General features: G+C 40.6%; 1 protein-coding gene and 2 long non-coding RNA genes across 16 annotated transcripts; 1 reads left to right on the top strand and 2 right to left on the bottom strand.

The window, feature by feature from the left end:
* LOC143415788 (uncharacterized) lies at positions 1-4461 on the top strand. 3 transcript variants are annotated; one of them, XR_013096237.1, is made up of 6 exons: positions 1-144; positions 437-516; positions 1591-1682; positions 2408-2565; positions 2985-3042; positions 3990-4461. It is a non-coding gene; the product is annotated as an uncharacterized LOC143415788 (long non-coding RNA). The 3 variants fall into 3 exon arrangements; XR_013096236.1 differs by lacking the exon at positions 1-144 and having other exon boundaries at positions 245-516; positions 2988-3042; XR_013096235.1 differs by lacking the exon at positions 1-144 and having other exon boundaries at positions 245-516.
* A 1542-nt stretch (positions 4462-6003) lies between these two features.
* Positions 6004-10733, bottom strand: LOC143412357 (uncharacterized). 12 transcript variants are annotated; one of them, XR_013096188.1, is made up of 7 exons: positions 10588-10733; positions 10216-10295; positions 7618-8376; positions 6996-7126; positions 6620-6744; positions 6393-6514; positions 6004-6250 (listed from the first exon to the last, which is right to left on the bottom strand). It is a non-coding gene; the product is annotated as an uncharacterized LOC143412357 (long non-coding RNA). The 12 variants fall into 12 exon arrangements; XR_013096190.1 differs by lacking the exon at positions 10588-10733 and adding an exon at positions 9425-9499 and having other exon boundaries at positions 10216-10581; XR_013096187.1 differs by lacking the exon at positions 10588-10733 and adding an exon at positions 9425-9485 and having other exon boundaries at positions 10216-10581.
* A 910-nt stretch (positions 10734-11643) lies between these two features.
* LOC101466542 (OX-2 membrane glycoprotein) lies at positions 11644-15997 on the bottom strand. Its single transcript, XM_004576094.5, has 7 exons — positions 15817-15997; positions 15164-15322; positions 14702-14803; positions 14283-14531; positions 13751-14065; positions 12717-12798; positions 11644-12619 (listed from the first exon to the last, which is right to left on the bottom strand). Exons 2-7 carry the CDS (start codon positions 15201-15203, stop codon positions 12568-12570), a joined length of 840 nt encoding a protein of 279 aa, XP_004576151.4. The 5' UTR covers positions 15204-15322; positions 15817-15997; the 3' UTR covers positions 11644-12567.
* Positions 15998-26986: the final 10989 nt, after the last annotated feature.

The following is a 26986-nucleotide window of genomic DNA, read 5'->3' as shown; positions in this document are numbered from 1 at the left end:
TCTCACTCCCAACTCGTCAAACGTGTGACGCATGGTCAGGCTCCCTCTGCTGCACTTATGGACGCGCAGGGTACCCCTCTCGCGTCGGGAATTGACGTGAAGGGTCCTCCGATTGAAGAGATTGCCGGGAAGTGCCTGTTGTCGGTATATTTAGACATTTTCCAAATCACATTGTAGTGACGTATACAGAACACAATAAATTATATAATGTAAACAACTACCTGAGAAACAGGTAGAACGATACTTTTGTATGGTTTATTGCATTTACGGAGGGAGTGATGTATGCTGGGTAATGGCACAGCTAGCGACTGGGTGACTTTATTCACCCGCTTCGGCTGTTATCAGTCCATACATTAGCGTTATTAGCACAAACCAGTCCCATAGATATGGGCCATCTCCTGCTAGATTGTTCAGAAGGTTGTTCTCATCCATCCAGATGGAGGATCACTAACAGGAGCGTGGGAAGACTCCAGAATCCACTCTGGCTGGAATCCGGTGGATATGCAGTGTGTACAGGTAAGACCATTTAAACGGACAGCATTTATAGAATGACTATTAAAAGTCAGCGAGTGTCAGTAATGTTAATGTGGTTATGTTAGTAATACACCGAGTGCTAATATAACAGCTTTAAGATGCATTTGTAGATGTTATTACGTGTTTTACCGTCTTTATGGTGCTAGCTTAAAGTTACGGTGTAAACGTTAGCTTATATTGGAGGAAAGCTGTTACTGGTTAAACGATGTTAGCACAGAAATATTAGCTTCTGTCATGACTGATGAAGTTGCTGGTTAATAAAGTTTTCAGTAAAGTGTTTAATCGCAGCCACAGACTGACAGCAAATATCTCGGTTAGCTTCAGTGCATCTATAATACATATGTGCAAGTTTCAGTGCTTCGTTTAAACTGTATGATACTTATACTGACCCAGGGTCAGTGTAAAATACAATCCTAGCTGTGTGAACAAAGCCTGGCTTCTTTAGTCCTGCATGACAAACCTCAGGATGCAGGTTATTATCACTCTTTCCTGCTGGCACACCTGTCACACCTGAGAGTCAGCTAGAAACTTACAGTGACGTGGACATCATGCAAAGACTGCCAGACTCTGTAATACTGCAAATGATCAGTGACTCAGGTTAACACTAAACTTTAAACGGCACCTCTGTGTCTCTGTGTGCTGAACATCTAGGATTGAGTCAGGCTGCACTGACTGTGGGACTTTAATGTGTTAAAAGCAGGTTGAAGACGGCTCAGAAACATTTGAAGATTAAAATTTAGCATTATGGCTGCTGGTGGTTTGTAAAGCCTCTACTCAGCTGTATTTTTGTTACTAATTTATGTTTGTTGTTGTTTAACACAGATTTCAGAAGAGCAAATATGCTTAATAGTTTAACTAGATTTCATTTGTCAGTGTGGGACTGCTGAGTCACCTGAAGAACTCATTTCATTCATTCTCCACATGATGTTCATTTACAGAAATGTTTCACAGGAAATGATTCCTCCCAAAGGTTGAACTAGTGTGTTTCCATAGATTACCTCTGTATGAATGTACTTCTTAAATGAAGGCAAGTGTTTGTCCTGTTTTGTTCCTCAGGTACAGTACGTGATATCAAGGGCAGGCGGTCAACACTGGGGGAAGACAAGAAGCAGACGTACTTCCAAGAGGGAGCTGCAGTGAGGTCAGAGGTCAGAATCTGAAACAGCTCAGGTTTATATTTTAGAGGTTATAAAAAATCAAAATGTATTTATAAAGAAACCTTTAAATAATAGTCATAATTATGATTATTATAAGAAATATCAAACATTTAAGTGGATTTTCTGTTACACATATTGTGTTAGCCCTGCGATAAACTGGCAGCCTGTCTTTGTCCTGTATCAGCTGGGATAGGCTTCATCCTCCTGCAACCCTGAATTGGATACATTGTATTCCAATTATGTAATCTGATCATTTACAAACTCAAGGTTTATAATCAAAATGTAAGTAATAATTATAAAATGGGAAAGCAGAAATAAGTGTGACATGAATGTAAATGTGTTAGCTGACATAGAGGACAGCTACATGTAGTCTGAAAAACCTTTGTTGTCAAGTTTGCTGGTATATCAGCACGAGATCTTCTTACATAGAAGAGACATTAAAGTCTCTAACTCAGTGAAGCATTATTGGTCCCGTCTGTTTGGATAAATATAGTAAGTTGATGTATGTCCATTTATTGACACATTTTCTTAAGTGCTTATCCAGCTCAGGATCACAGTGGAGCTGCAGCTGGATATGTTCACTAAATAAACCTTACAAAAGTCAACAATAAACCTGCATCCATGTACGTTGTTGTCCACAGGATGAGAAAATCAAACTGGAAGACTGTGGAACATGTTAATAAATGTTTGTGTGTTTATGCCTGTGTCTTTCACAGGAGGCGCTGGAAGGTTTCCCTAATAGTTCCTGGTGAATCAAAGCAGAACCATAAAGGTTGCTGGATTGCATGATGGCCTTACCCCTGAGCAGTCATCCTGTTACAGGAGGAACCAGTTAGAAGCTGTTTTCAAAGTAGCTGAGCAGATTTCATCTCAAGTAAGCAATTAAGTGTTTGTTCGTTTGTTCTGCCACTTAAAGAGCATTTAAGGACGTCTTTCGAGTGTCCAGTTGAATTAATTCTACTGGCTCTCATGGTCATTTGTGATTATAGACATATTTTTCATGTTCATCCAGCTATTTAGTAAATTCTATCTATTTAGTAATATCCGTCAGCTATAAAATGTAATATAAATATAAAAATATCTAAATATCTCCTGTCCTTTATGTTTTAATGATGTAAGTCTGTTTACATTAGCATTCCTCACATATCAATGAGATGCTGTACAGTACAATCCTGCTGACACAGCAGAGGGATAACGACGGCTATTCAACATCGTTACACGACACATTCGAGCTGCATGATGCAGACAAAGTGACTAAATCATCTTTTTTGTGGTTTATTGTCTTCAAACCAGCAGACAAAGCTGATGGCAGAAGATGTCGGAGAAGAACTTCAGGCCGTGGACTGAAAAGGTATTTTTTTCTTGTTATCAAAAGACATTTGGAGTGGCAGCTTCTACAACTGGTTGTGCTAAAGTAAAACTTACAGTCTAAGAAATCACAGTGTTGATATTCAGCACAAAGAGAAAAGCTCACTTGTTTGAATTAATTTACAATCATAGTTTTATAAATTCTGACTGTAAAGAGCTTTTACAGCTTTGATATTGTTTGACAATCGATATCAGGTGATAGGGTTTAATTTAAAGGTTTCTGTGTCCCAATGAGCCATTCACACTGATCAGTGTCAGTTTAACTGTAACACATTCATTATTTAGATTCAACAAAGAAATAACTGAATGTAAAAAAATGGCAGCCCTCAGGCAGGTTTATAGAGATACATGCATGCATTATGAAATTTATGTATCCCAGATAATTGTTATACATCTAGTCATGGCAGACCTACCTCTTCCTCCCAAGTTAACTGCAACCCAAAAGAACTAGTGGGGCTATTTACACACTCACAACCAGTGTGGGGTAAAAAGAGCCACCAAAAAGCTGTCAGCCACAGATGTGCTAGAAGAGTTAGAAACTCTACTTATGGAGAAACTTTCTAAGTCTAACAGGGGACAGGTACTCCTGCCCAAATAACATGATATAACCCCACATACAGCCCAGCCATAAAGTGAACCAAGTCATTTAGTTAAAGACAGCATGGGACCAAATGCATGTAACCAGCCTGCATCAACCTGGCATTTCTTCCTCCTGAATTAAATGAATGAATGGATGAAAGTTAAATGACTACAAACCTAAAGCCACTAGTTCCCACACTGGAGCTCCCTGACACTGTGTGTTAACCGTATTTAGCTTGTATCAACAGTTGTAACAGGCTAAGCCACCTGAGACACTGCATTGAATTTGTTCCTGTCTTAATGATTTCAGCTGACTGGTTTCAGCTCAGATGTTCTGCTTTTTCCTTTCAGTAGATCAAAGCAGCTCGTGCTCCTTCTGCTTCCAATTTAGAAGAAGAAGAAGAAGAAGGCGAAGGCTTCAGCGAAGTGGCGTTCATGGTCTCAGTGAACAGTCACGGTCACACACTGCATGTGGTTTTAAAAGCAACATGTCTGTTCACCACAACAATGGAGATGTGTAATATTAGTGCAGCTACGGTTTGTTTTTGAACATCAGTTCTGTTTTCTACTTTGATCACTTAGACCAAAAAAGTGTTGTTTTCAGATTCTTTCTTTTAAATCTATAAACCACCTGTTCATTTTTTTATTACAATTAGTTTCACATGAATGTTAGTGTTTCCTTTATGATCTTTTAATGCTTACACTACACTGTACACGTCTACATTAGAGACATTTCTGTTGACTCAGAGTTGTGAAATGTTCTTTTGTTTGATGCACAATATGAAGTTCATAGTTTTCTTACAAATAAAACTCTAATGACAAACGTGAACAGCTGTGCTTATTTCTGAGACATGAGTTTTTGAGTGTGTTCATATTTAGACAGTGTGCATCTGTCTGCTGAAACTGTAATGGTGAACCTGAGGTGATGGTCAACAGAAGGCAAATATAAAACAATATTGAAGTAATGTCTTTACCCTCTGTAGCGTGTGGACGCTGTGCACACAATCACCTTATTCACTGTAGTAAACGTGCACGGCTAGCTCACGTGACTGACTGTCTCCATGGTTACATCGTATATTATTAGCTATGCAAACAGCTTCCAAAGATACCGCCATAGCTCTCTGCAGCTGTAACACTTAAACACTTTGCAAATCATTTCATGTTTTTGATAGTTATGAAGACAGAATATGTTTTTAAGGTCATGCTAGGCGGTTGCTATGGTGGTTGCTGTGGACTTGGCTGGACCGCGTCCGATTCCTGTTATTAGCTGTCCGCCGCAGGAAGGCTGCGTTCCATTTACAAGTAGTGACAGTCTGCCGCAACTCGAACTCAAACCCCACTTTGTTCTTTAATTATAGGCCTTTTATAGCCGTTCATGACACGCACACACACACATAAAGCATTTGCCTCACCATGAGAATGCAAGTTTACCTAACCTAACCTTAAAGTATCTGATATAGGATAGAAAAATGAAGCAACCAGAGATTTAATGATGAAGACTCTGGGTTCTGTAGTTCACGTTTTACAGTCCTGAATGACTCTTTGCATATGATTTATTGAAGAGGACTTTAGAATGCACTTTACATTTAGACTGTTGCTGTTTCATTTTTTACATTGTTGCCGTGTTATGTCATGAATAAGGTTCACCTGCTGGGGGTTTGATGGATCAGCTGGACAATACAGTCAAAGACAGACTTCATTCATCATATGCAAGAATCCTAGTTGGATTTTTGTTGTCACTCATGTTTTTGAACCAAATATTGAAAACAATTCTGACAGACTGGATACCTCATCAGGGTGTACATTACCTTTCACTCAAGCATCCCAGGACAGAGCCCTGCCCCACCATGAGCCTGGGTGGATACGTGGTTATAATATAAAAGGACCGATACTGAATATGAATATTTCATGAAAATTGAATTATAATACGAATTAGTAATAAGGGTTTCTCTGCGCCCTTATCTACCCCATACTCAAAGAGCTGCGGGCAGAGAGGGTGACAGGCGAGGATGGCACTGAAGAGAACATGCTCGGTTTCTGGAGTCTCCTGGTCCTGTCAGTATTAGTAGGATGCATCTGCTGTGTCTTCTCGTGGATGCTCACCTACCTTGACTCGTTCCAGCCTGGTATGGATTTCCCAACACTGCAGACAGTGGCCCACGTCAGAGACGTTTAATATTGATTACATATGTCTGAATTGCTAACCCTAACCCTAGCTCAACAGACCACAGTGCCCTGGACTGTCAGTATTATTACATGCTGTGAACATAAGTAGCTTTGATCACAGTTTGTTGTATAAGAGAAGGAATATTGGAAAAAAGATCAACATTGTGATAGTAACAAATGAGGTAAAAAAAAACAAAACAGACAAAACACAGAAAGAGGCTCTCAGTATTCATTAATAATTAGAAAGAAACATTCTGGTCGTGGATTTTTACAGTCTTAGTTCCGCTCGCTGTCATCATTATAATCATCATGATCAATGGCGAGGTCCTGAGGTGGGTGGGGCTGTCTCTGGTGATGTCACCATGAAGGAACAGCATCTGACACGTGTTGGTGAAACATCCCAGTACACTGGTGTAGTTTCCTCTCCAGCTGTTTGACACGTGACACTTGAACATTAAGGGGAAGAAGAAGAAACAGTGTTAGGTCAGGTGACCACTTGGTTTCTAAAGTAACTGACAGGAAGTAACCAGGCCGTTAGAAATGGATGGCATGTGTTTAGAGTTACTGTAGTTGGGTAACTCTACTTACCAAAAGCAGCAGCACACAGATGAAGGATCAGATGCTGAATGTTGCAGGAACATGCTCATGTGTGGTGGTCATTCAGTGCTGCTCCGGCAGGTTAGACAGTCCAAGACTGATATGCTGCCCATCTGAGAGTTTGAAAACACACATGCAAAGATTTATTTTGTATTACAGTCAAAGTTGGATGTTCATTTTTGTCCTTTAAAAATGTTTGTGTATTTGAAAGCACTAACATTTAAGGATGACTCTAATCGTCTCTCTCTAAGAGTGTCTCCTTTAAAGGGGAGACAAGTGTATCCACTGATCCACGTCACTTTACCTGGATGATGACTCCTCTCTCCCTCACTCAGAAACACTCCTAATATAACCAAGCAAATAAATAATATTGAAGATTTACTTACATCATTACAAAAACAGCAAAAACATCTTCCTTTGATTCTATTTCTCCATTCCTGCTGAACATCAGGCAACAAATATCTCAATAAATCACAGTAAAATGTAAAGCACATGTTTTCTCTGCTTTGTCTAACCTCTGCAGAGCCTCTGTCAAGAAAAACATAACTGTAAGCATAAAACAAATATACATTCATAACACGTCACTGGACAAACCTCGGTCAGTTGATTTCCTCTGTGCAGTGCAGACGAGCATCAGTCAGCGAGTGACTCTGCTGGTTCTTCTGAGGAAACACCACCGTCTCTCCACACCGTCACCATCTGTGAGCACAAACTGCTGCTCTGCTCTGCCAGCATGTAGGAATCACATATCATACACACAAGGGTGAAGAAACATCAGAGCTCAACTTTGGATACTTTAGATCTAAACAGATCAAAGCAACTCTTAGTTTCAACAATCAGTGAAAAGACAAACAATGATACCAAACTGATTCTGTATGAATACAATATGGTATTTTCAATACAGCTGTCAAATTAATTTATTAAAACTAATACAGATATATGTATATTTTTTTTGATAAATTAGTTTGCTAAATTATAAGAATATATATATATATATATTTTTTTTCATTTAACAATTGCAACTGAAAGAAATTAAATATTGAACAAAAATATATTGTCACATTCTGAGCATGCTCAGCACGCTGACAGACTTGAAGTTGCTACAGATTTTAAGAAGTGATAATTATAGGGAAGAAACTTCTCTTTTTCATCCGTTTAATCAAACATTTGATGCCTCAGCTGTCTCAGTCTATAGCGTTCTGCAACTACAACTAACCTGAAGCTTGGATTTGGCTGCAGGTGCCCCTGTACATCCTTCTCAGCAGCACACATGTGGGTACCATTTAATCACACTTCTTCCTGAGCTTTGCTTCATCACAAGACCAAAGGTGGCATCCTGTGTCACAGTCTTATCATCATCCAGAAGAAACATTTGAAGAAAAATCATGGAAAAGAAACATTTACGCGCCTCCTGGTTTTGTTTTCTGATCCTGCAAAAAGACTGAGGACAACAAAGCCCAGAGAACACGAGATACACAACATCCAACATTCAGACTCAACAGCCTCCATAAATGAAGAGCACCAGGTTGGTTCAGTTATAGTAGATATGAGCATACTTCACATTACTGGGTATGAATAATAATGAGGAGGCAAACTTTGAAGATGCAGAGCATGATGTCCCATCATCAGACTGTAAACAAACATCCACCAGGCTTCTTTGTTGGCAAAATTGATGATTCTCCCATCAGGGATCAGTAGAGTGTAGAAGCAGCAGTCACTGAAATATTACCGTTTCAGATAAGAAATCTAGCACATAAAAGCCAGGGTGGGAGGGATCTCTGCAAACTGACTTACCTCTGCAAGTGTGAAGCTCAACAAAAATCTGACTCTCCAGTCACAGACAAACAAAAAACTCCAGCTGGGAGATAGAAAACGCTGTCTGGGTCTTGCTGGATGTTGCTGGTCAGAGTCCCACATTAGCAGAGTGCTTCTTGGTCCCACTGACCCATGTGGACAGCGACTGTGGAGAACTGTTCTGGAAAACAGAGAAGAGAATTAAAATGACAAAAAGCCAAACAGGATTTCCACAAAGACTATCTTGGAATCAGCAATCAAAAAAATCACTGGTTCATATTTCAATTAAATATGACCAGGTTCCTCAAATGTACGCAGTTCAGATCTGATTTAATTTAATTTCCTTCACACAGCACATTCGTCCAGGCTGACAGGTAAACATAGAATTAATCTCAAGTAACATGACTCATAGTAGAGATTCAGTAAGAAAGATTGCAGGCTCTAATATTATTACCACACAATCCAAGGACACACCGACAGCTCAGATTTGTAGAACTATTTAAACAAATGTCTTCTGAATATTCAATTCAGGTTCACAGTGGGAGGGTGGGGGGGGGGGGGGGGGGGGGGGGGGGGGTCGTGGAATTTTTGAAATAAAGTCTGCAACACAGAAAGAGCTGTGATCCAGCTATTTATTACTGCGCCAACACACATCAAACATCACAGTTCAGTCATGTCAGCGCTGCCACAGAAGTTGTGCTCCTCCTCCTTTATGCATTCCAAGGAAGAGGGAGGAAGTTACAAACTGATCCTACCACACTTCAACGGATCAATGGTTAAGCTGTTTTGTGCCCTTGGCCTTATCAGCACCTGTAAAGGGAGTTGTTTTCTCAAACTGCTGACGCTGAAGTAAGTTCATCTAGTTTTAGAAACTTTCACTGAACAGTCTATAACAGTGTCACAACTAAGCATATGCATAAGCACTTAAATACTTAAAATGAGAATAACAGAACATTTCTATTACAGAGGCTAGAGCCTGTCCCAGTAGTCACAGGTAGAGCACACCTGGACAGGTCACCAGTCTGTCAGAGGACTAACACAGAGACAGCCATCAGAGTAACAAATCTATTTAAAATTAATGTAAGTTTGCTGCAGCTGTATGTATGAACATGTGTTTCTGTGCTCACAGTCCACCTCTCAGGAACCTGCAGTTCACTTTTAGTCTACTTTAAACAGACCTCACAAAAGGCTGATGTGGCTGGATCAGTATTCTGATTTAAGTACGATACCTTTGGCCAGGGATTAATCTGGTGCATCGCTTCACTGCAGTCTTACGTATTTTCCCCACACCTGAATAAAAAATACTGATATATACAAATAACAGCTTCAGCTGATGCAGCCTGACTCAATCCTAGATGTTCAGCACACAGAGACACAGAGGTGCCGTTTAAAGTTTAGTGTTAACCTGAGTCACTGATCATTTGCAGTATTACAGAGTCTGGCAGTCTTTGCATGATGTCCACGTCACTGTAAGTTTCTAGCTGACTCTCAGGTGTGACAGGTGTGCCAGCAGGAAAGAGTAATAATAACCTGCATCCTGAGGTTTGTCATGCAGGATTAAAGGAGCCAGGCTTTGTTCACACAGCTAGGATTGTATTTTACACTGACCCTGGGTCAGTATAAGTATCATACAGTTTAAACGAAGCACTGAAACTTGCACATATTTATTATAGATGCACTGAAGCTAACCGAGATATTTGCTGTCAATCTGTGGCTGCGATTAAACACTTTACTGAAAACTTTATTAACCAGCAACTTCATCAGTCATGACAGAAGCTAATATTTCTGTGCTAACATCGTTTAACCAGTAACAGCTTTCCTCCAATATAAGCTAACGTTTACACCGTAACTTTAAGCTAGCACCATAAAGACGGTAAAACACGTAATAACATCTACAAATGCATCTTAAAGCTGTTATATTAGCACTCGGTGTATTACTAACATAACCACATTAACATTACTGACACTCGCTGACTTTTAATAGTCATTCTATAAATGCTGTCCGTTTAAATGGTCTTACCTGTACACACTGCATATCCACCGGATTCCAGCCAGAGTGGATTCTGGAGTCTTCCCACGCTCCTGTTAGTGATCCTCCATCTGGATGGATGAGAACAACCTTCTGAACAATCTAGCAGGAGATGGCCCATATCTATGGGACTGGTTTGTGCTAATAACGCTAATGTATGGACTGATAACAGCCGAAGCGGGTGAATAAAGTCACCCAGTAGCTAGCTGTGCCATTACCCAGCATACATCACTCCATCCATAAATGCAATAAACCATACAAAAGTATCGTTCTACCTGTTTTTCAGGTAGTTGTTTACATTATATAATTTATTGTGTTCTGTATACGTCACTACAATGTGATTTGGAAAATGTCTAAATATACCGACAACAGGCACTTCCCGGCAATCTCTTCAATCGGAGGACCCTTCACGTCAATTCCCGACGCGAGAGGGGTACCCTGCGCGTCCATAAGTGCAGCAGAGGGAGCCTGACCATGCGTCACACGTTTGACGAGTTGGGAGTGAGAACGTGTTGAAATTGTTCATCAGGTCACCATGGAAACACATAAACTAACAACTGAGTAAAAACCCTAAGACAAAAAGATAATATGTGAATATTATTATACAATAAACAAAGGCTATATTTAACAAGCACAGTCTTATTCCCAGTTTAAAATATGTGTCAGTCTGGTTTTCCCCTTCCATTTTAGTGGTATAGTTCACCCAAAGTACTATATGATTGACTAAATACTTCTACTATTACTCAACTCAGTTTAAAGAAAAAACCCAACATTCATATGACCGCTTTGACCAAGTACTTGTCAACAGTGAGCAATAAAAACTCCCTTTTAACAGGAACTGCTGGCAGAACCAGGCTCAGGGAGGGACAGCCACCTGCTGTGACCGGTTGGGAGTGAGATGAGGGAGACAAGACAAAAGACACACTGTGCAAGAGAGCCAGGGATTAATAATTACTAATGATTAAATGCAGAGAGGTGTATAAACACATAAATAGGGGAAAAGAAGAAACACTCAGTGCATCATGGGAAGCCCCCAGCAGCCTAGAGCCATTGCAGCGTAACTAAGGGAGGATTCTGCCACTACTATCATTATTACTACGGCTACTACAGTTACTTCTAATCATAATGATCAGTTTTTGTGTTAATGGTGTTAACACAAACATGTTTCCTTTCTAGATCTGTATGTGTTTCAACAAATTATGTTTAACCTGGACTGAAAGTCTTTATGACAGGTAAGTAAAGAAAAAGAAAAATCCTTGTTTTGGTTTGCAAATTGTAGGTTTATCACAAGGATCCCAAAGAAGCTGTATGTCATAAATTACAGTATATTTTCAGCCAACCAGAGCCCTTTCAAGCAAAAAAAGAAAAAAAGAAAAGAAAAGAAAAATGAAAGAAATATTGTACAAATGAAATCAGACACACGGTTTAGACACATTTAATTAGTTCAACAATAAATAATATTTGAAAATAAATTATTAAAGATACATCAGTGCAAACATTTAGGATAACCACACCACAGGTTAATAACACATAATAAAGACTGGGACTAACTCACATTCATTTCACCACAGCTAAAGCTGGCATCTAGCTTAAATGTAAATTAAATGCATTTAAGCTCAATGCCAGCACATTTGCATACTGACTGCACTGTATTACTTAAAATAATATTTAATAATAGTACAAACACTGGAGTGCAAACTGCCAGAAAAGTGCCAAACTGAAAGTACACATTTACTACATAACATTTAAACATAGAAATTATTTTGTTGAGGTATTTGTTCAGATTTGCTAGGAACGTTTCCTTGAGTTGCCTCATGTGAGCCATGTGGACCCTGCATCCGTCTGCGCTTCACTGTATTCCCTGATAGGACCACTAGATGGCAGCACAGCCCCAGTGTAATACCGCCTACGGGGTATTTCCTTACTTCCACACACACACACACACACACACACACACACACACACACACACACACACACACACACACACACACACACACACACACACACACACACACACACACACTTACTGCTTAAATGTTCTGCATGCAATTCAGAAAAAACGAAAGCTATATTCCTATCACATCCTTGTGGCTTTGCACCGCTTCTTCTCCATGATATTTGTGTATTTTAATTTTTTTACATTCAGAGTCGGATGAAACATGTTTTGCTCAAAGCTCCATGACATTAAAGTGCTGAGTAGCGCCGTTCATAAGAAATGTCAATGGACAGGTCCACGCATGTGAAAGTTTGAAGCTACCTGCCAATGCTTGACCTTAATTCACAAAGGAAAGGGGTTTGTAATGCTTGCATCGCAAAAGGCAGCTAGAAAGTCTAACATTGGTTATGCATGCATGGAACATGATCCTTCTCTCTGGTTGTGCTTCCTAGAACTCCTAGAAAGAAAGAGAAAATAAAAAGAAAACAGTTTATCAGCTGGCTCATCTGTTAAGTAACTGCCTAAGATGCTATAAAACAGCACTAAAAACTCACCTTTTAATCACATACACTGCAACAGCTATACAGCAAACAATTATAGTGATGCAGATCAGTGCGATCGCTGACGGAGACGGTCCTGTCCCGGGAGAGAAAGAGCACCTGGTTAGTTTGTTCCAGAAACAAAATGACTGACGCTTCTCTGAAAGAGGAAAGGGGGGAGGGGGGATTTACATGGTCACACATTTACTGTTAAAGCCAAACAACTAATGTCCATCATCCGTCAGATGACCTCCCCAGAGAGCTACAGCTCATCAGCACCGCTCACTGTATCGTGACGTGGGTTTTTTTTTTTAACTCGCCAGAAGCGAAACTGGCGTCATCGCCGTACTGAAAGCATCAGCTGACTCACAGCATAGCATTCACTCAGTCTGCTCTTAGTCACTTTTGTTTGTTATCTTTCTAGTGCGACACTCCTTGACTGCTTCATTGTCACGCAGTTTGTCCCAAGTCATCAGGAAATGGATTTAACATGACTTGGAATTTCGGGGAATTCCTGCGTTCCTGATAAGTGAAAAAAGGAACAAACAAACAAACAAAAACGACGCAGTTTAGTGAGCCTGAATTTTCCTGTTAGCTCTTAATCACAAACAGGAGTCTATGTTTTAGTTTGATTAGCACCAAATAGAACACAAAACCTGTTTAAGCAAGATTTGCATCCAAATATCACACTCTGGGCAGGCTGTGGTGCAGGAGTGACATCACTTTCAGTCAGTGCGCACTCTGCTGGGAACGTTCCAGGAAGCTGGGACCAGATCACCACAGGGACTTCCTACCTGCATCATTTTCTAAACAACCGCAGCTAAGGTGTCACTCAAAACTCTGTCTCATAATTTCACTCTTCACTTCCCGATAGTTAGATATTTAGTAATAGTTTCATGGAAGTCTTTTTCCCTGTAAACTCCACCTACGCTTGAATTAGATGATTAGAATGAACTCCCAGCGCGTGTTCATTTATTAGGAATATTTGTTTCCAAGCATTACGCCAGTGTTATACATAAATGCGGTTACATAAAATGACTCGTGCATACTTCTCTGGTCATCCCCGTCCGCCGATGCAGAGGAGGAGAAAGCGATCCTCTCTTCCCTCTCTCCAATTTTCCCACGGTTCAGCACACACGCCGCGTGTCCACTCCAACCGGGAGGTACTTTCACAGTTATGTTGCTGCTGGTGTTGAACGTGTGGTCGCTGTTTTTTACTGTCACTGTCTGTGGTTCTTCTGCGATTGTGGCTCCATCTGAAAGGTTCCACTCTATGGTGGGAGCTGGTTTGCCTGTGGCGGAGCAGCTAAACACAACTTCTCCATCTTGCTTTGCGTGGTGCATTGTGTTCACCTTTGATATCCCTTTACGGACAAATTAAATATTGATCAGTTTGAGAACTGCAGCCAGCTTAATGTCACAAGTAACAGTAATAATAAAGGTCAGGATTTTTTCCTCTCTTTAACAAAAAAGAAAAAGAAAAAAAAAGCTGGCTCTATTTTTTTCTTAACATAACGGCTCTCTCAATTTCAGAGGTTACTTATAATGTCCGTTCATATGAATGGGTTTGCAGCAATCTACCTTGCACTTTGAGGCAAATCTGGCTTCCTTTTGAGCCGCCAGGAAAGGTGTTAAAGGCGCAGAATAAACAACTCTCATCCTCCCATGTGAGATTCGTCAGTTTGATCGCCGAAGGGCTGAAAGACTCTTTCGTAACGAGCACTTTTCCACGGTAGGGCGTTTTTACTTCTATTCCAAAGCGCTCGCTGTATGTTGCCATGTCCTCCACTGTCCCCTTGACGAACCTTTGCCAAGTAACCTGCAGCACACCTGCCGGTAAAAGCCAAAAGGTAATCCAGTAAGCACCCTGCATAGAGTGTGTTAATATTTAACTAATGTTCTGGATAAAATCAGCAGCTCAGAGATTAGGATCTGGGCGAGGACAACAACTAAATAATAGAATTCATAATAATAATAATTTAAAAAACAAACAAGCGCACCTGTGGAGTTTGACAGCGCGCACCTGTAGTGCGCATCACTGCCGTACTCAGCTGTTGTGTCTCCGTGTACACTGACTGAAGCCGAGGCTGAAATACTGGAAGCTGAATGAAAGTAAGTGCAGATTCGATAGGAAAAAAAGCTTTTATGCTACTCAGTAATGCAGCACAGTAAAAAGGAACAGACCTGACAGTTAATCTCCTATATAAACTGCACATTTCACCAAAATACAACTCGCACAATTTTTTTTTTTTTTTTGCATTTTTACTTTAAAATCCTGGTACAACTCTTTAAATGGTATAATACATAATAATACATTTCCCTCTGCATATTAAAAGTCTGGATCTGGATGATCTGGATCATAAAACCATAAAAAGGCAGGGTTGTAAAATTCTGTATCATATTATTATGATTAATATAATAATAGCAAATAATATAAAGGAGCTGCGTTTAGAGAGACTTACCTTTGAATAAACAAAAAACAATCAGGAGGAGGGACATCATCTTTGCTTCACTGCTGTGTAGTCAACACTTTCGTTTTGTCCCTGTACCGGCTATTTATGCTGCTCAAAATGAAACTTTAACAGGGAATTCCCTGACTGAGTGCGGACCCATATGAAACCCTTTGAGGTAAGACAAACGCATGATTTCTGGTTGTATTTCAGCTCATAAGCTTCTCATAAATGAGGCACTGATTGGTGGTTTGATATATTTTTGCAAGATATGAAAAAAAAAATTAAGTCAAATACACGGTGTGCCTAAAACTTTTTTGAAGAAATACTTGATTAATGCAAATAAATGTACATTAATTGATACATTTTCATTGCATTCATTCTGTTTGATATTCCATTTCTTCCCATTAATTTGCCAATATAATCATATTTTTTTCAGGCAGTATTTTGGCACATTGATTAGCACGGTTGAGTTCAAGTCCACAATCAAGCCAGGCTCTCTCTGTGTGGAGTTTTCATGTTCTTCCCATGTTTCTCTCTGGGTACTCTGGCTTCCTCCCAAAGACATGCAGTTAGTGCTGTTAGGTTCATTGTCGATTCTAAATTGCCCATAGGTATAAATGGTTGTCTGTCTCTATGTGTTAGCCATACAACAGACTGGTTACCTGTTGCCCTAAGACAGCTGTGATAGGCTCCATGACCAGTTTGCTCGTCTTTGTTCTCACGTCAAAGAGGGGTTTCCAAAAGTCATTATTAAACTAAGCTGGAAATCCCTTTGGAAGACCTTGTAGACCGGGGGTGGGCAACTCCAGGCCTCGAGGGCCAGTGTCCTGCAGGTTTTAGTTGTGTCCTTGATCCAACACAGCTGATCTAAATTGCTAAATGACCTCCTCAACATGTCTTGAAGTTCTCCAGAGGCCTGGTAATGAACTAATCATTTGATTCAGGTGTGTTGACCCAGGGTGAGATCTAAAACCTGCAGGACTCCGGCACTTGAGGGCTGGAGTTGCCCACCCCTGTTCTAGACTATGGGCAAACTGTAAATCATTGTGCAATAAAGGGACTATGTCTATGATCAGCATAAAGGACTCTAGAGAACAACGTTTGACCTTTGATAAATCTCGCCTTGGAAATTTTTGGAGATCTTTTTGGCACATTATTTTTCATCCACTCTTCCTTATCTTGGGCCTCTGATAATTTTGTACTTGTTTCTGCAGGACTAAGCAGGTATGAGTCATCATGTTGGCAAAAGAAATCACAGAAAAGCAAAAACGTGTATCCTGATACTGAAAACCCCATTTTTTTAAGGCTTTCTCCAACATAAGACTATCTGCCCCAATGACAGGAATGACCCACACCTTTTTTACATCTTGGCTCATCTGAAGAATCATATGATGACTAGTGGGTTGATGACCCTCAAGACAGCCCACACCGGGGGTTTAATAAACTGTGACTCTCCACCAGCTGTTGTAGAACTGAAGAAGCTTCTTGAAAAAGAGATAACACATCTTCAAAAACCTAAAGACATCCAGTTGCATTTTTTAAGCTCTCAAGATTAGAGAGAAGATATACAGAAATATTAGAAAGAGAACTCCTTAAGCGCCTTGAGGTGACTGTTGTGATTTGGCACTATATAAATAAAATGTAATTTAATTTAATTCAATAATCTGATGATCCTCGATGAGCAAGTATCTGGCGAGAGTAGGAAGGAAGGGCCCCTATTTAACAGGAAGAACAACCAGATTCAGGGTGTCATGAAATGAGGAGGAGGACCCCCAAATGCTGTCTTCAACAGACAGATTTAAAGGAAAACTTAAGTGAAGGTTTTGAAGATAACATAGTCCAACAGGAAGCTAAAGCCGTGGAATCCAGAAGAGTCATGTGATCAAAAAACTTACTGGCAACACACCATGACAGATGACTAATCCACCAATAAAACAGATTAGAGGGCGTCTTTTAAGCAAGAGCCACTTAAGGGAAATGAATACAACTATGGAGAACACACAGGTATCAACAATCATGGAAAAAAGACTAGGGGAAATACAACTGATTACTAAACATGTGAGACAAACACTACCAAAGTAAAACAGGAAACAAATAACATTTTACAAAGATAGCAAGATACAGGAAACATGGGGGAACCAGAACAAACAGAATCAGGGAATATAAGCAAACTATAACCGAGAACTAAAATAGACAGCAAAACTAAAACCAGGGATAGCCTGAGGATATACGCAAAGAAACCAACCGTGAATATCTGCAAGAAAAAAAATAGCAACTCAAAGCACAATAACAGAAGAATCACAAAAAGAAACACAAACCTTAAAACAAAACCTAGTGTCCGTGACATAGAGAGGGACAGTCATCTACAGCAAGAACAAGCAGGACAAAACAAGGATCCAAGGATTTCATGTACAAATTTCATCATCATCATCATCATCATCATCCATAACAGTCTACAATTCAGATCTCGGATGCAAAATATAGGCTATGTGTCTTGACAGGCTAAATTATGCAGATATATTCTAAATGTCAATTGCCTGCATGTTATATTTTTACACTCGACATAAATAATGTAATTTAAATCAAATCAAATCACTTCTATTGTCACATCACATGTTCAGGTACACTGGTACAGCACATGCCAGTGAAATTCTTGTGTGCGAGCTTCACAAGTAACAGAGGTGTGCAAAATGCAACAACATAAGAACAAGCAAAATATAAGGATGGGAATTTGAAAATTATAAGAATAAATATAATATGCATACTGAATATAAGATAAGATAAGATAAGATAGAACTTTATTAATCCCTCGGGTGGGTTCCTCTGGGAAATTCGATTTCCAAAAAAGCACAGCAACGACAGAAGTTACAGAGTTATACACACACACATATATATAAATACAGAGACAATATAAATAAAATATACGAAGGGGATAAATAGAATAAATAGGAATAAAAATAAAAATACAAGTGAATTGCACATTTCAAGTATTGAGTCTATTGCACCGTTGACTATTTACAAAAGTATTGCACAAAGGTATTGTACAGTGAGGTGAAGAGGCACTACAGCTTAGTTGTTCCCTCCTTTGTCCTCCTGTTTCCCCTCCCTCTCCCCTCCAGAGAGGAGTTAAACAGTCTGATGGCGTGTGGGACAAAGGAGTTTTTAAGTCTGTTAGTTCTTGTCTTTGGGAGAAGCAACCTGTCACTGAACAGACTCTTCTGGTTGTTAATGGCCGTGTGCAGAGGATGCCTGGCATTGTCCATAATGTCCATCAGTTTCTTTAATGTCCTTTTCTCTGCCACTGTCACCAGAGTGTCCAGCTTCATGCCGACCACAGAGCTAGCCCTCCTGATCAGTTTCTCCAGCCTGGATGAGTCCTTCTTTGCTGTGCTGCTCCCCCAGCACACCACAGCATAGAAAAGTACTCCAGCAACCACCGACTGGTAAAACATCCTCAGGAGCTTCCTGCAGATGTTAAAAGACCTCAGCCTCCTGAGGAAGTACAGTCGGCTTTGGGCTTTTTTATACAGGTACTCTGTGTTGCATGACCAGTCCAGTTTATTGTCCACCCACAGCCCGAGGTACTTGTACTTGTTGACCACCTCCACCTCCTCCCCCTCTATCTGAACCGGCAGTGGACCTGCTCTAGACCTCCCGAAGTCCACAACCAGTTCCTTAGTCTTTGAGGTGTTGAGTTGCAGGTGGTTTGTGTGACTCCATGCGACAAAGTTCCTCACCAGACTTCTGTACTCCTCTTCCTGATCATCCCAGATACACCCCATGATGGCTGTGTCGTCTGCAAACTTCTGAATGTGGCATAATTCAGAGTTGTAGCAGAAGTCAGAGGTGTACAGGGTGAAGAGAAGAGGGGACAGCACAGTTCCCTGTGGTGCTCCTGTGCTGCTGACCACTGTGTCAGACGTGATGTCCTTCAGCCTGACGTACTGTGGTCTGTCGGTGAGGTAGTCGGAGATCCAAGCCACCAGGCAGGGGTCCACCTCCATCCTGTTCAGTTTTTCCTGAAGCATACAGGGCCGGATGGTATTAAAGGCACTGGAAAAGTCAAGAAACAGGATCCTGACCGTGCCTTTTCCCCCATCCAGGTGTGAGTGGGCTCTGTGTAGGAGGTACAGGATGGCATCCTCCACTCCGACACCTGCCTTGTATGCAAATTGTAGTGGGTCCTGGGCATGTTGTACCTGTGGTCGGAGGAGGTTGAGGAAGAGCCGCTCTAGAGTCTTCATAAGATGTGACGTCAGTGCCACCGGTCGGAAGTCATTCAGCTCATTGGGCCGGTTCTTTTTGGGGACCGGGACGATGCAGGATGTCTTCCATAGGGCGGGCACTCTCCCCAGTCGCAGACTCCCCAGTATGTATATATACATATGTGTGTGTGTGTGTGTGTGTGTGTGTGTGTATAAATCAAATCAAATATACAGAGGTCAGCAGTTGGATACTTTGAAAAACAAGTGGCATTTATGTACAGTATGGAGCGCTGTTAACCCTGTTAAGACTATTCTCTGTCCCCTCAGTCATACCCTCTTCGGGATGGTTGGGCTTATCTGATGTTTCCAAAACATCCCATTAAAAAGAGTTCTATCAGTGTTACACAGATCATACTGGAACCATTAAATTCTTTTTCTTTTACTCTTAAAGTGGCAGGATATCAGTGATTCACTGTGTATGTACTGGACTCGGCTAATAACTTCAGTAATATGAATTGATTTTGTTTTGTCCACATTATCTCTCTGTTAGCTGTCCTTTGACACATCACAGGCTCTACAAAGGTTCACCTCAGGTGTCTTGTAAAAGTGTAAGCCAGCCCAGCCTGATAGCTGAAGACTCCCTCCCTCGTCCTTTTAAAGCCACAATAAGCCTGGACTATCCGAGTGAAATCCTCAACTGAGTTAATATTTTACCTCATTTAATATGTATTCTATTATTTAATTATTTGAACAATCTTTGCCAGAACTTTGCCAGAACTGCTTGATTGTCAAAGGCTGTCAATAGTTTTATAACAGACACTGGTCCAGCTCAACAGATCAACAGATACAAAAAAAGAACAATGTCCTATATGTATGTATATTTGTGTGTGTGTGTGTGTGTGTGTGTACAATGTTCATATATAGGGATGGGTACCGGTATCCGGTGCCATCTGACATAAACGGTAGTAACCAGACCGAAAAGCAGCGCACATTTCGGTGCTTTATTTCGGTGCTTTTTTTTCCTGAGCTGTGATACACTTTAGATTCTAGCCAATCATTTTACGTTTCCGAGGATAGTAGGCGGGTCCAGGTACGTACGTTCTTTTAGAGCAGAGCTACAGATTAAAAATGCCCAAGGCGAAGCGGTCAAAAGTCTGGCTGTACTTCACAGCAAAATATGCAAACTCAGCAGCAACAAGTGCTTTAAGCTGATACTGTGATACTGTCAAAGGAGGTAACACCTCAAATCTGATGAAACACCTGGCGACGCATAGCGGGTTTTTTTAAAGCCGAGAAATGCGCCGCATTTGATAGCTTGCTGCGAGACCTCACACCGAGCACATCTACTGCGGGTGTGGTGCCTGTTATGACCCGGAGTTAGCAACATCCTCCGAGAACCTGAAAAGGAGAGTCCTGGCCCCTAGCCCTGCCAGTGTAGCAGAAATGATGACAGATGATGACGGCAGCAGCAGCCGTTCTTTTCTGCGTGAGTAGCTTAATGTTGCTCGTGTGTAATTTACTTTGAGTAGGCTAACCACGTTATTACATTAATGCATGTAAGGTGAACTAGCAAACATCATCATAGCTACATGCTGCTGTCTTCTTGTTTGATGGCAGATACTCCCTTCACCCTGGCCAAAAAGGCTAAAATGACCAAAGAAAAAGTGGAAAACAGGTAAACATGAGAGGTTTTTGGACAAAGTTTGTGTTTTTTCCATTGTTTAAGCACTGCTTCCAGCCAAGAGTGATACCATATATGCCCCATAGCTGCAGAAAAGGCTAACATTGTTATCTTTTTACAAAAACCAGCTGAACATGAGAGGTTTATGGACCAATTTTGTGTTCTCCATTCTTTAAGCACCGGTTTGAGCACCGTTTAAGCACCGGCACCGTTTCAAAAGTACCGGTTTGGCACCGATATCGGATAAAACCTAAACGATACCCATCCCTATTCATATATGTTTGTGTGGACCAAAGATTTGAATGTTACTGTACCTGTGAGGACCACCAGCCCTTATGGGGACAAAACACCTGTCCCCGTGAGTTTGAAGGCATTTTCGAGACTCAAAATGTGGTTTTACTGACAGGTTGTGGTTAGGTTTAGGCTAAGGGTTTGGATTTGGATTAGACATTCATTTTTGATGTTTACAACAACAACAACAACAATCTTTATTTATAGAGCACATTTAAAAACCAACGGCATGCCAAAGTGCTTAACATAAAACAAATTAACACAAGTAGGGTTAGGGTAAGCAGCTAGGGAAAGCATTGTGTCAGTTAGATATCCTCACTAAGATATGAAACCAAAGAGCAAACTCAACATGAAGTCGTGTGTGTAAGAAAGCAAAACAGTACTTGAGGTTTTGAGTACCACAGATAAAGCCGTCATCACACATTTGGATTCCAGTTCCTCTGACACACTCAGAAATGATGTCAGTAACATACTGGCAAAGACATAATTGTTAAAAAAAAGAGTTTCTAGTGGGATGGCTGTTTAGCGCCGAATTCTTGCTGAATCAAGCCTCAGCTATTTTAACGTCACTTAAAAAGGCAGTGACTCACACTTACAAGACTACTGTAAGGTAGTCATGTATTTGTCGGCTTACCACTTTTTTCTTCTCTGTTTACAACATCTCCAGTAATCTCAAATGGTCAAAAGAAAAAAAGAAAACCCCAAAAGCAGAAGTCCCCAGACCATTTGTAGTTTTGTTGTTATGTGTTACTGAAGGCTGATGGTAAGTATTCGTGTGGTTTTTGACAAATATGCCTTCAATTGACGTCCAAACCTGTGCTGGGGAAGTTTGTCCAGATGAGGGGGCAGTAGGTAAGTAAGGTACCGTGGAACAAAAGAAAAAGCATAAAACAGGATTTTAGGAGCATATTTTATTTCTGGCTTTTTGCTAAACAGAAAATAATCAACAAAAACAGTTTTTGCACTCTAAGTAAGTAAGTAAAATTTTATTTATATAGCACATTTCTAGATAAAAGATCACAAAGTGCTTTACAAGGCATAAAACAAAAACAGTCAAAAGTTTAAAAAATGCAATTTTAAAAAGATGTGTTTTTAGCTGTTTTTTAAAAGTAATCACTTAGTCTGCAGAGCTTAAGTTCTGAGGAAGAGAATTCCACAGTCTGGCGGCCAGAGTGGCAAAAGCTCGATCACCCCTGGTTATACTGAATAACAAGTAGGCCCTGATCACAAGACCTCAGGGACCTACTAGGAACATAGGGCTGTAAAAGTTCAATGATGTAGGCTGGTGCTTGTTTTTGAAGAGCTTTAAATGTCAGAACCAGAATCACTCTGTCAAATGATGCTTCACGCCAGCCTTGTGTTAAGTCTTAATGAGCTCCACTTCAGCCTCAGCATTATGCCAAACATGTTTGTGTTGTAAAGGTTGTATTTCTTTATAAATCACGTGACACTTCAACACTTTTATGAGGTCTTTTATGACGTTCGGTGTTACCTGGTATTACCCAATTTACCACAGTGCAGTAAGTCACACCCTGAGTACAATGCACTTGTGTAATCCTGAAACTATTGTGATGTGGTTTTATCTTAAGGAAATGTTAAACAGAGTTCCTTCTTACTGCAAATTGAAACAATGACTCTTATATTTTTCTTGTACATTGATCTTTGCAGAAGTTTTCAGTGATACATCGGCAGGAACGCACTTCAGATTGTTTCCATCTTCCTAATGAGCCTCTGGCACATTACCCATAAAACAAACTATCAACGTCTCCTTCTGATATCTTGTTTGCAAAACAACCGAGGATAGAGGGAAGTTTCTTAAACATTGTCACATGACAGGAAAGAACCTGGCTGCTACTCACAGGGCAGGGGTTCCTCCAGTATAGGTGAATACCAGGTACGGCAGGGATTGAAACCACAAAAGATCCTCATACAGATAACAAACATATTTAAAAAATGTCTTGGTACTGCAGAGTGAGCTTGAGATAAATTATCAGTTTCATTCTGAAGATTCCAGGAAACTATTCCATGACTGCTTTATGAGTCATTAGAATTATACAGATGAGATTGCACTCATACTTCTGATTTATGAGACAGAATAGAGTGCAGAGATTTTGAAATCAGGGACTTACTGTAGGAGGAAAACAGGGAAGAACCTATGATACCAAACTTCTGCAATACGGCAGTGGGAGCACAGGCAGGAACTGTGTGATTATCATTAGAAGCAGTATTACTTAGGAATCTTACTTGCAGAGGATACTTCTCTGGTTTTCTGACTTATCTCGTCACACCAGCTACAGATAGTCACACACTGGCTCTCAGCTGCAAAGCAACAGCTTTATTTGATTTCGCCCACTTTGAAGCAGTAAAGACGTCCAGTGTTTATGTTAAATAATGACTGCAAAGAGCCTTCAGTAAAGATAAATCTACTGACGCATTTCATGTTGCAGCAGTTTCTCTTGGTTATGTAGACATCTTTAAGCTTCCTTTAACTTTCACTTTCATCTGTGTAGAAAGCAGAAGCCCAGCTTCTTACTAAATGACCTTTCCAGCCTCACAGGTTTGATAAATGACCTTTTGACAACTGAGTAATTTTAAAGTTACAGGTAATTTGCATGAACATGAGAGAACGTAGAGGTTGTCACGTGCAGTAAGATGCTGAGTTTGTTCCTCCAATCAGGATAGCTGACACGTTTCCGTTAATTATGCTGAGACAATCACTTTTAATGATTGTTAATGTCTTCTGTTGTTGCAACTCTCACCGCACAGAAGGAAGGGCTTTCAGCTTCCTGACCTCACAGTTCCTCTATGTTGGTTAGAAAGGGAATATTAAACCAAAGCAGCAGGGGAAAGCCAGACAAGGGGAAAAACAAAGGATTTCTAACATCCTCCTCACTTCAGGTGTAAGAAAAGAAATTACTGTTATTGTGCAGACAAGTCTGATCTACTTCCACTTTTCATCAAAATTCTAAGTAAGCCACATTTAAAAGTGCAGCTATAAATGACTGATCTATCACAAGTTGCATATGCATGTAAAATATCTAAAAAGTCAATTTTTTAAAAATGTGTTTCACTTAACAGTAAAGAAAAGTGTGCATCAGGAAACAACTAATCCCAGCCTGAGGGTCTGACCAAGAGCAAGCCTATATTTAGGTGCATCAGTCCAGCTCAGAGTAATATACAGGAAATGCCATCATGAACATCTGTGCACTGTCAGTGAGAACGTGTGACAGGATCTACGTAAAAACAAAAAAAGAGAGAGAAGTTCAATTTTAGCATGTGCCCTTTTCTGAAGAGGGAACTATATTTGACTAAAAAAAAATCACACATGCACACAAACAGCTGCAGACCTCATGAAATAATGTCAACCATAGATTAACTTACCTCATCCCCTGTTACTAACAATATGAGGGGAAAATAGCATTTTATTTCAAAGTCTGCCTGCCCGTCAGCTAAAACGATCCTGCAACACAAACACACATGATTGACTTTAGCTGGGTCCTCCTTTGGAGAAACACAGCTTACCACATTATAAAAAAAAAGACAAATTATGACCACTTCCCTAATTTACAATATTTTTAACCCCCTCTGACATATTAATGCAAGATGCATATAACTGAAAAAGCAGGCTAGCGCTTCTTCTGATCCTGAACAATAAACTGATCCTCAGCGTCACACTGACCGAGTCTGAAAAGGTCAGATGTGTCAAAGTTACCCTGAAGACTCAAATGTGGGTGAAAGTTGAAAAGTGGAACACATTTAACAAAATGAAACCTCAAGATGACTGTTGCAGGGAAAAGTGTTTTCAGTGTTTTCAGGTGTTTATCGAAGCAGGTACACAGGCTGAGTGGCACTTGGGTAGAGTACTAAACAGTCATGAGAACAACTCTTTTACCAGGGCTGAGCTGCAGTACTGGAAGCTTCAGACTGAGTAAATAGTAAAGCAAAAGCAAGCAGAGTGAGGGTGGGTCAAGCGTGTATAAAGGTAACTATTTAGCAGGCTTTCCAACAAGTCTCTGCATGCATAGAAAAACAACAACAAGGAGTGGTGGTTGGGAGCTAGGTTTAAGGGCAGCACTGACTGAAGATGGAGAACAGGTAACACGGGGCTTCCTGAAACCACACCCACCACTGTAACACCCATGCATGCATTCACACAGGCAAGTGATTTCAAGTACATCCTGAGGACATCAAGGAAATCTCAATATTATCACATTCTTTATAAACTGTTTTCAATTTTCAAATGTCTCAAAAATCAAAAGCGACCTTTCCTTTTTTAAATGATGCTACTCCGTTACAAGTATCTCATATCTGCGTCTGCAGAGGACCCTGCACTCAAGGGGTCATGGCCAATGTTCCCTCTAAGCTGCGCGCGTGTGCAATTGCGCACTGCTGGCACGGTCTCTGCGCACAGAAAATCTGCATTGCGCACACACACACACACACGCACACACACACACACACACACACACACACACACACACACACACACACACACACACACACACACACACACAAATAATCTAACCTGAATTGAAATTAAAATTAAAACTTCAACAATTCTGCTTTGCAGTGTTAGTCAGTGAGTGACTGGCTGCTCCTAAAATGGGATTAGAACGATGCCACCTTATCCCATAATCCAGCAAATGATGCGATTCACATTCGTATATACGCAGCTAATCAACGTGGTTGACAGGCTATGACAGCGTCCTTATGTGCCAACACCGGTGTTTTAGCTAGCAAAGCGGGCTGATGTGGAGTGAAGCCACGTTAATGACAACATGTACAACCATTGGAGATGTGAGCAGGACAGACAGAACAATTGATGGAAAAAGTGTGGACTTTATACCAGTTTTTAAATTGTGTTGATCGGCCACATAAAACCAGAGTTATGATAAAAAAAAAAAAAAATACATATATGCAATGTTTGGGGTTTTTTTTCCTATTGTTGTTTACATTTACTGCAGGAAGAAATGGTAAAAACAGCGTTTTATAAGGAAAACACTCTGCGCCTGTGAACAAAAACAGCCCCCTAACCCTCGCAGCCTTTCCTATTGGTGGAAAAATGCATCATGTGGACCAATCAAAAAATTATATGGCAACATGGAATTTAGTTGTTTAGGAAGGGGGAAGTTTTAGGAGAGATTTGCGACGTTTAGCGCAAATCTTGTGTAGTTAGTGTGTAGTGTAGTCAATAATTTTGTTGTGTGTGTCAGAACAATGAGGCAACTGCTGAATGTTACAGGTGTTACAGCAGTGATACATCTGCTGCTGTCAGGCCTGCAGGTATCAGGCTGTTGTTCTCCTTCATCTCATAGTTACGGAGCCCTGCAGGGGACATGGGAGAAAAAAAAATTAAGACGGACTTTTGCGAGATCTCGCAAAACAAACTCGGGATCTCGCAAAACTTTTGCGAGATCTCGAAGCTAACGGGAGGTCGAGACCTACTACAGACCTACTACAGCCGGGAGGAACACCGCTTTCCCGGCACATCGTGCCTCGACCTCCCGGTCGGCTTCGAGCCGGCGTCCGAAGAATGTGGCTAAAACTTTTGCGAGATCTCGCAAAAGTCCGTCTTAATTTTTTTTTCTCCCATGTCCCCTGCGGGGCTCCGTACATAGTGGACAGAAATTATTTTTTGGAGTGGCACAAATAATT

This window comes from Maylandia zebra, unplaced genomic scaffold (assembly GCF_041146795.1).
Source record: "Maylandia zebra isolate NMK-2024a unplaced genomic scaffold, Mzebra_GT3a scaffold03, whole genome shotgun sequence".
Taxonomy (NCBI): Eukaryota; Metazoa; Chordata; class Actinopteri; order Cichliformes; family Cichlidae; genus Maylandia; species Maylandia zebra.
Note: the sequence above shows the minus strand (reverse complement) of the source record. Positions and strands in the feature narration are given on the sequence as shown.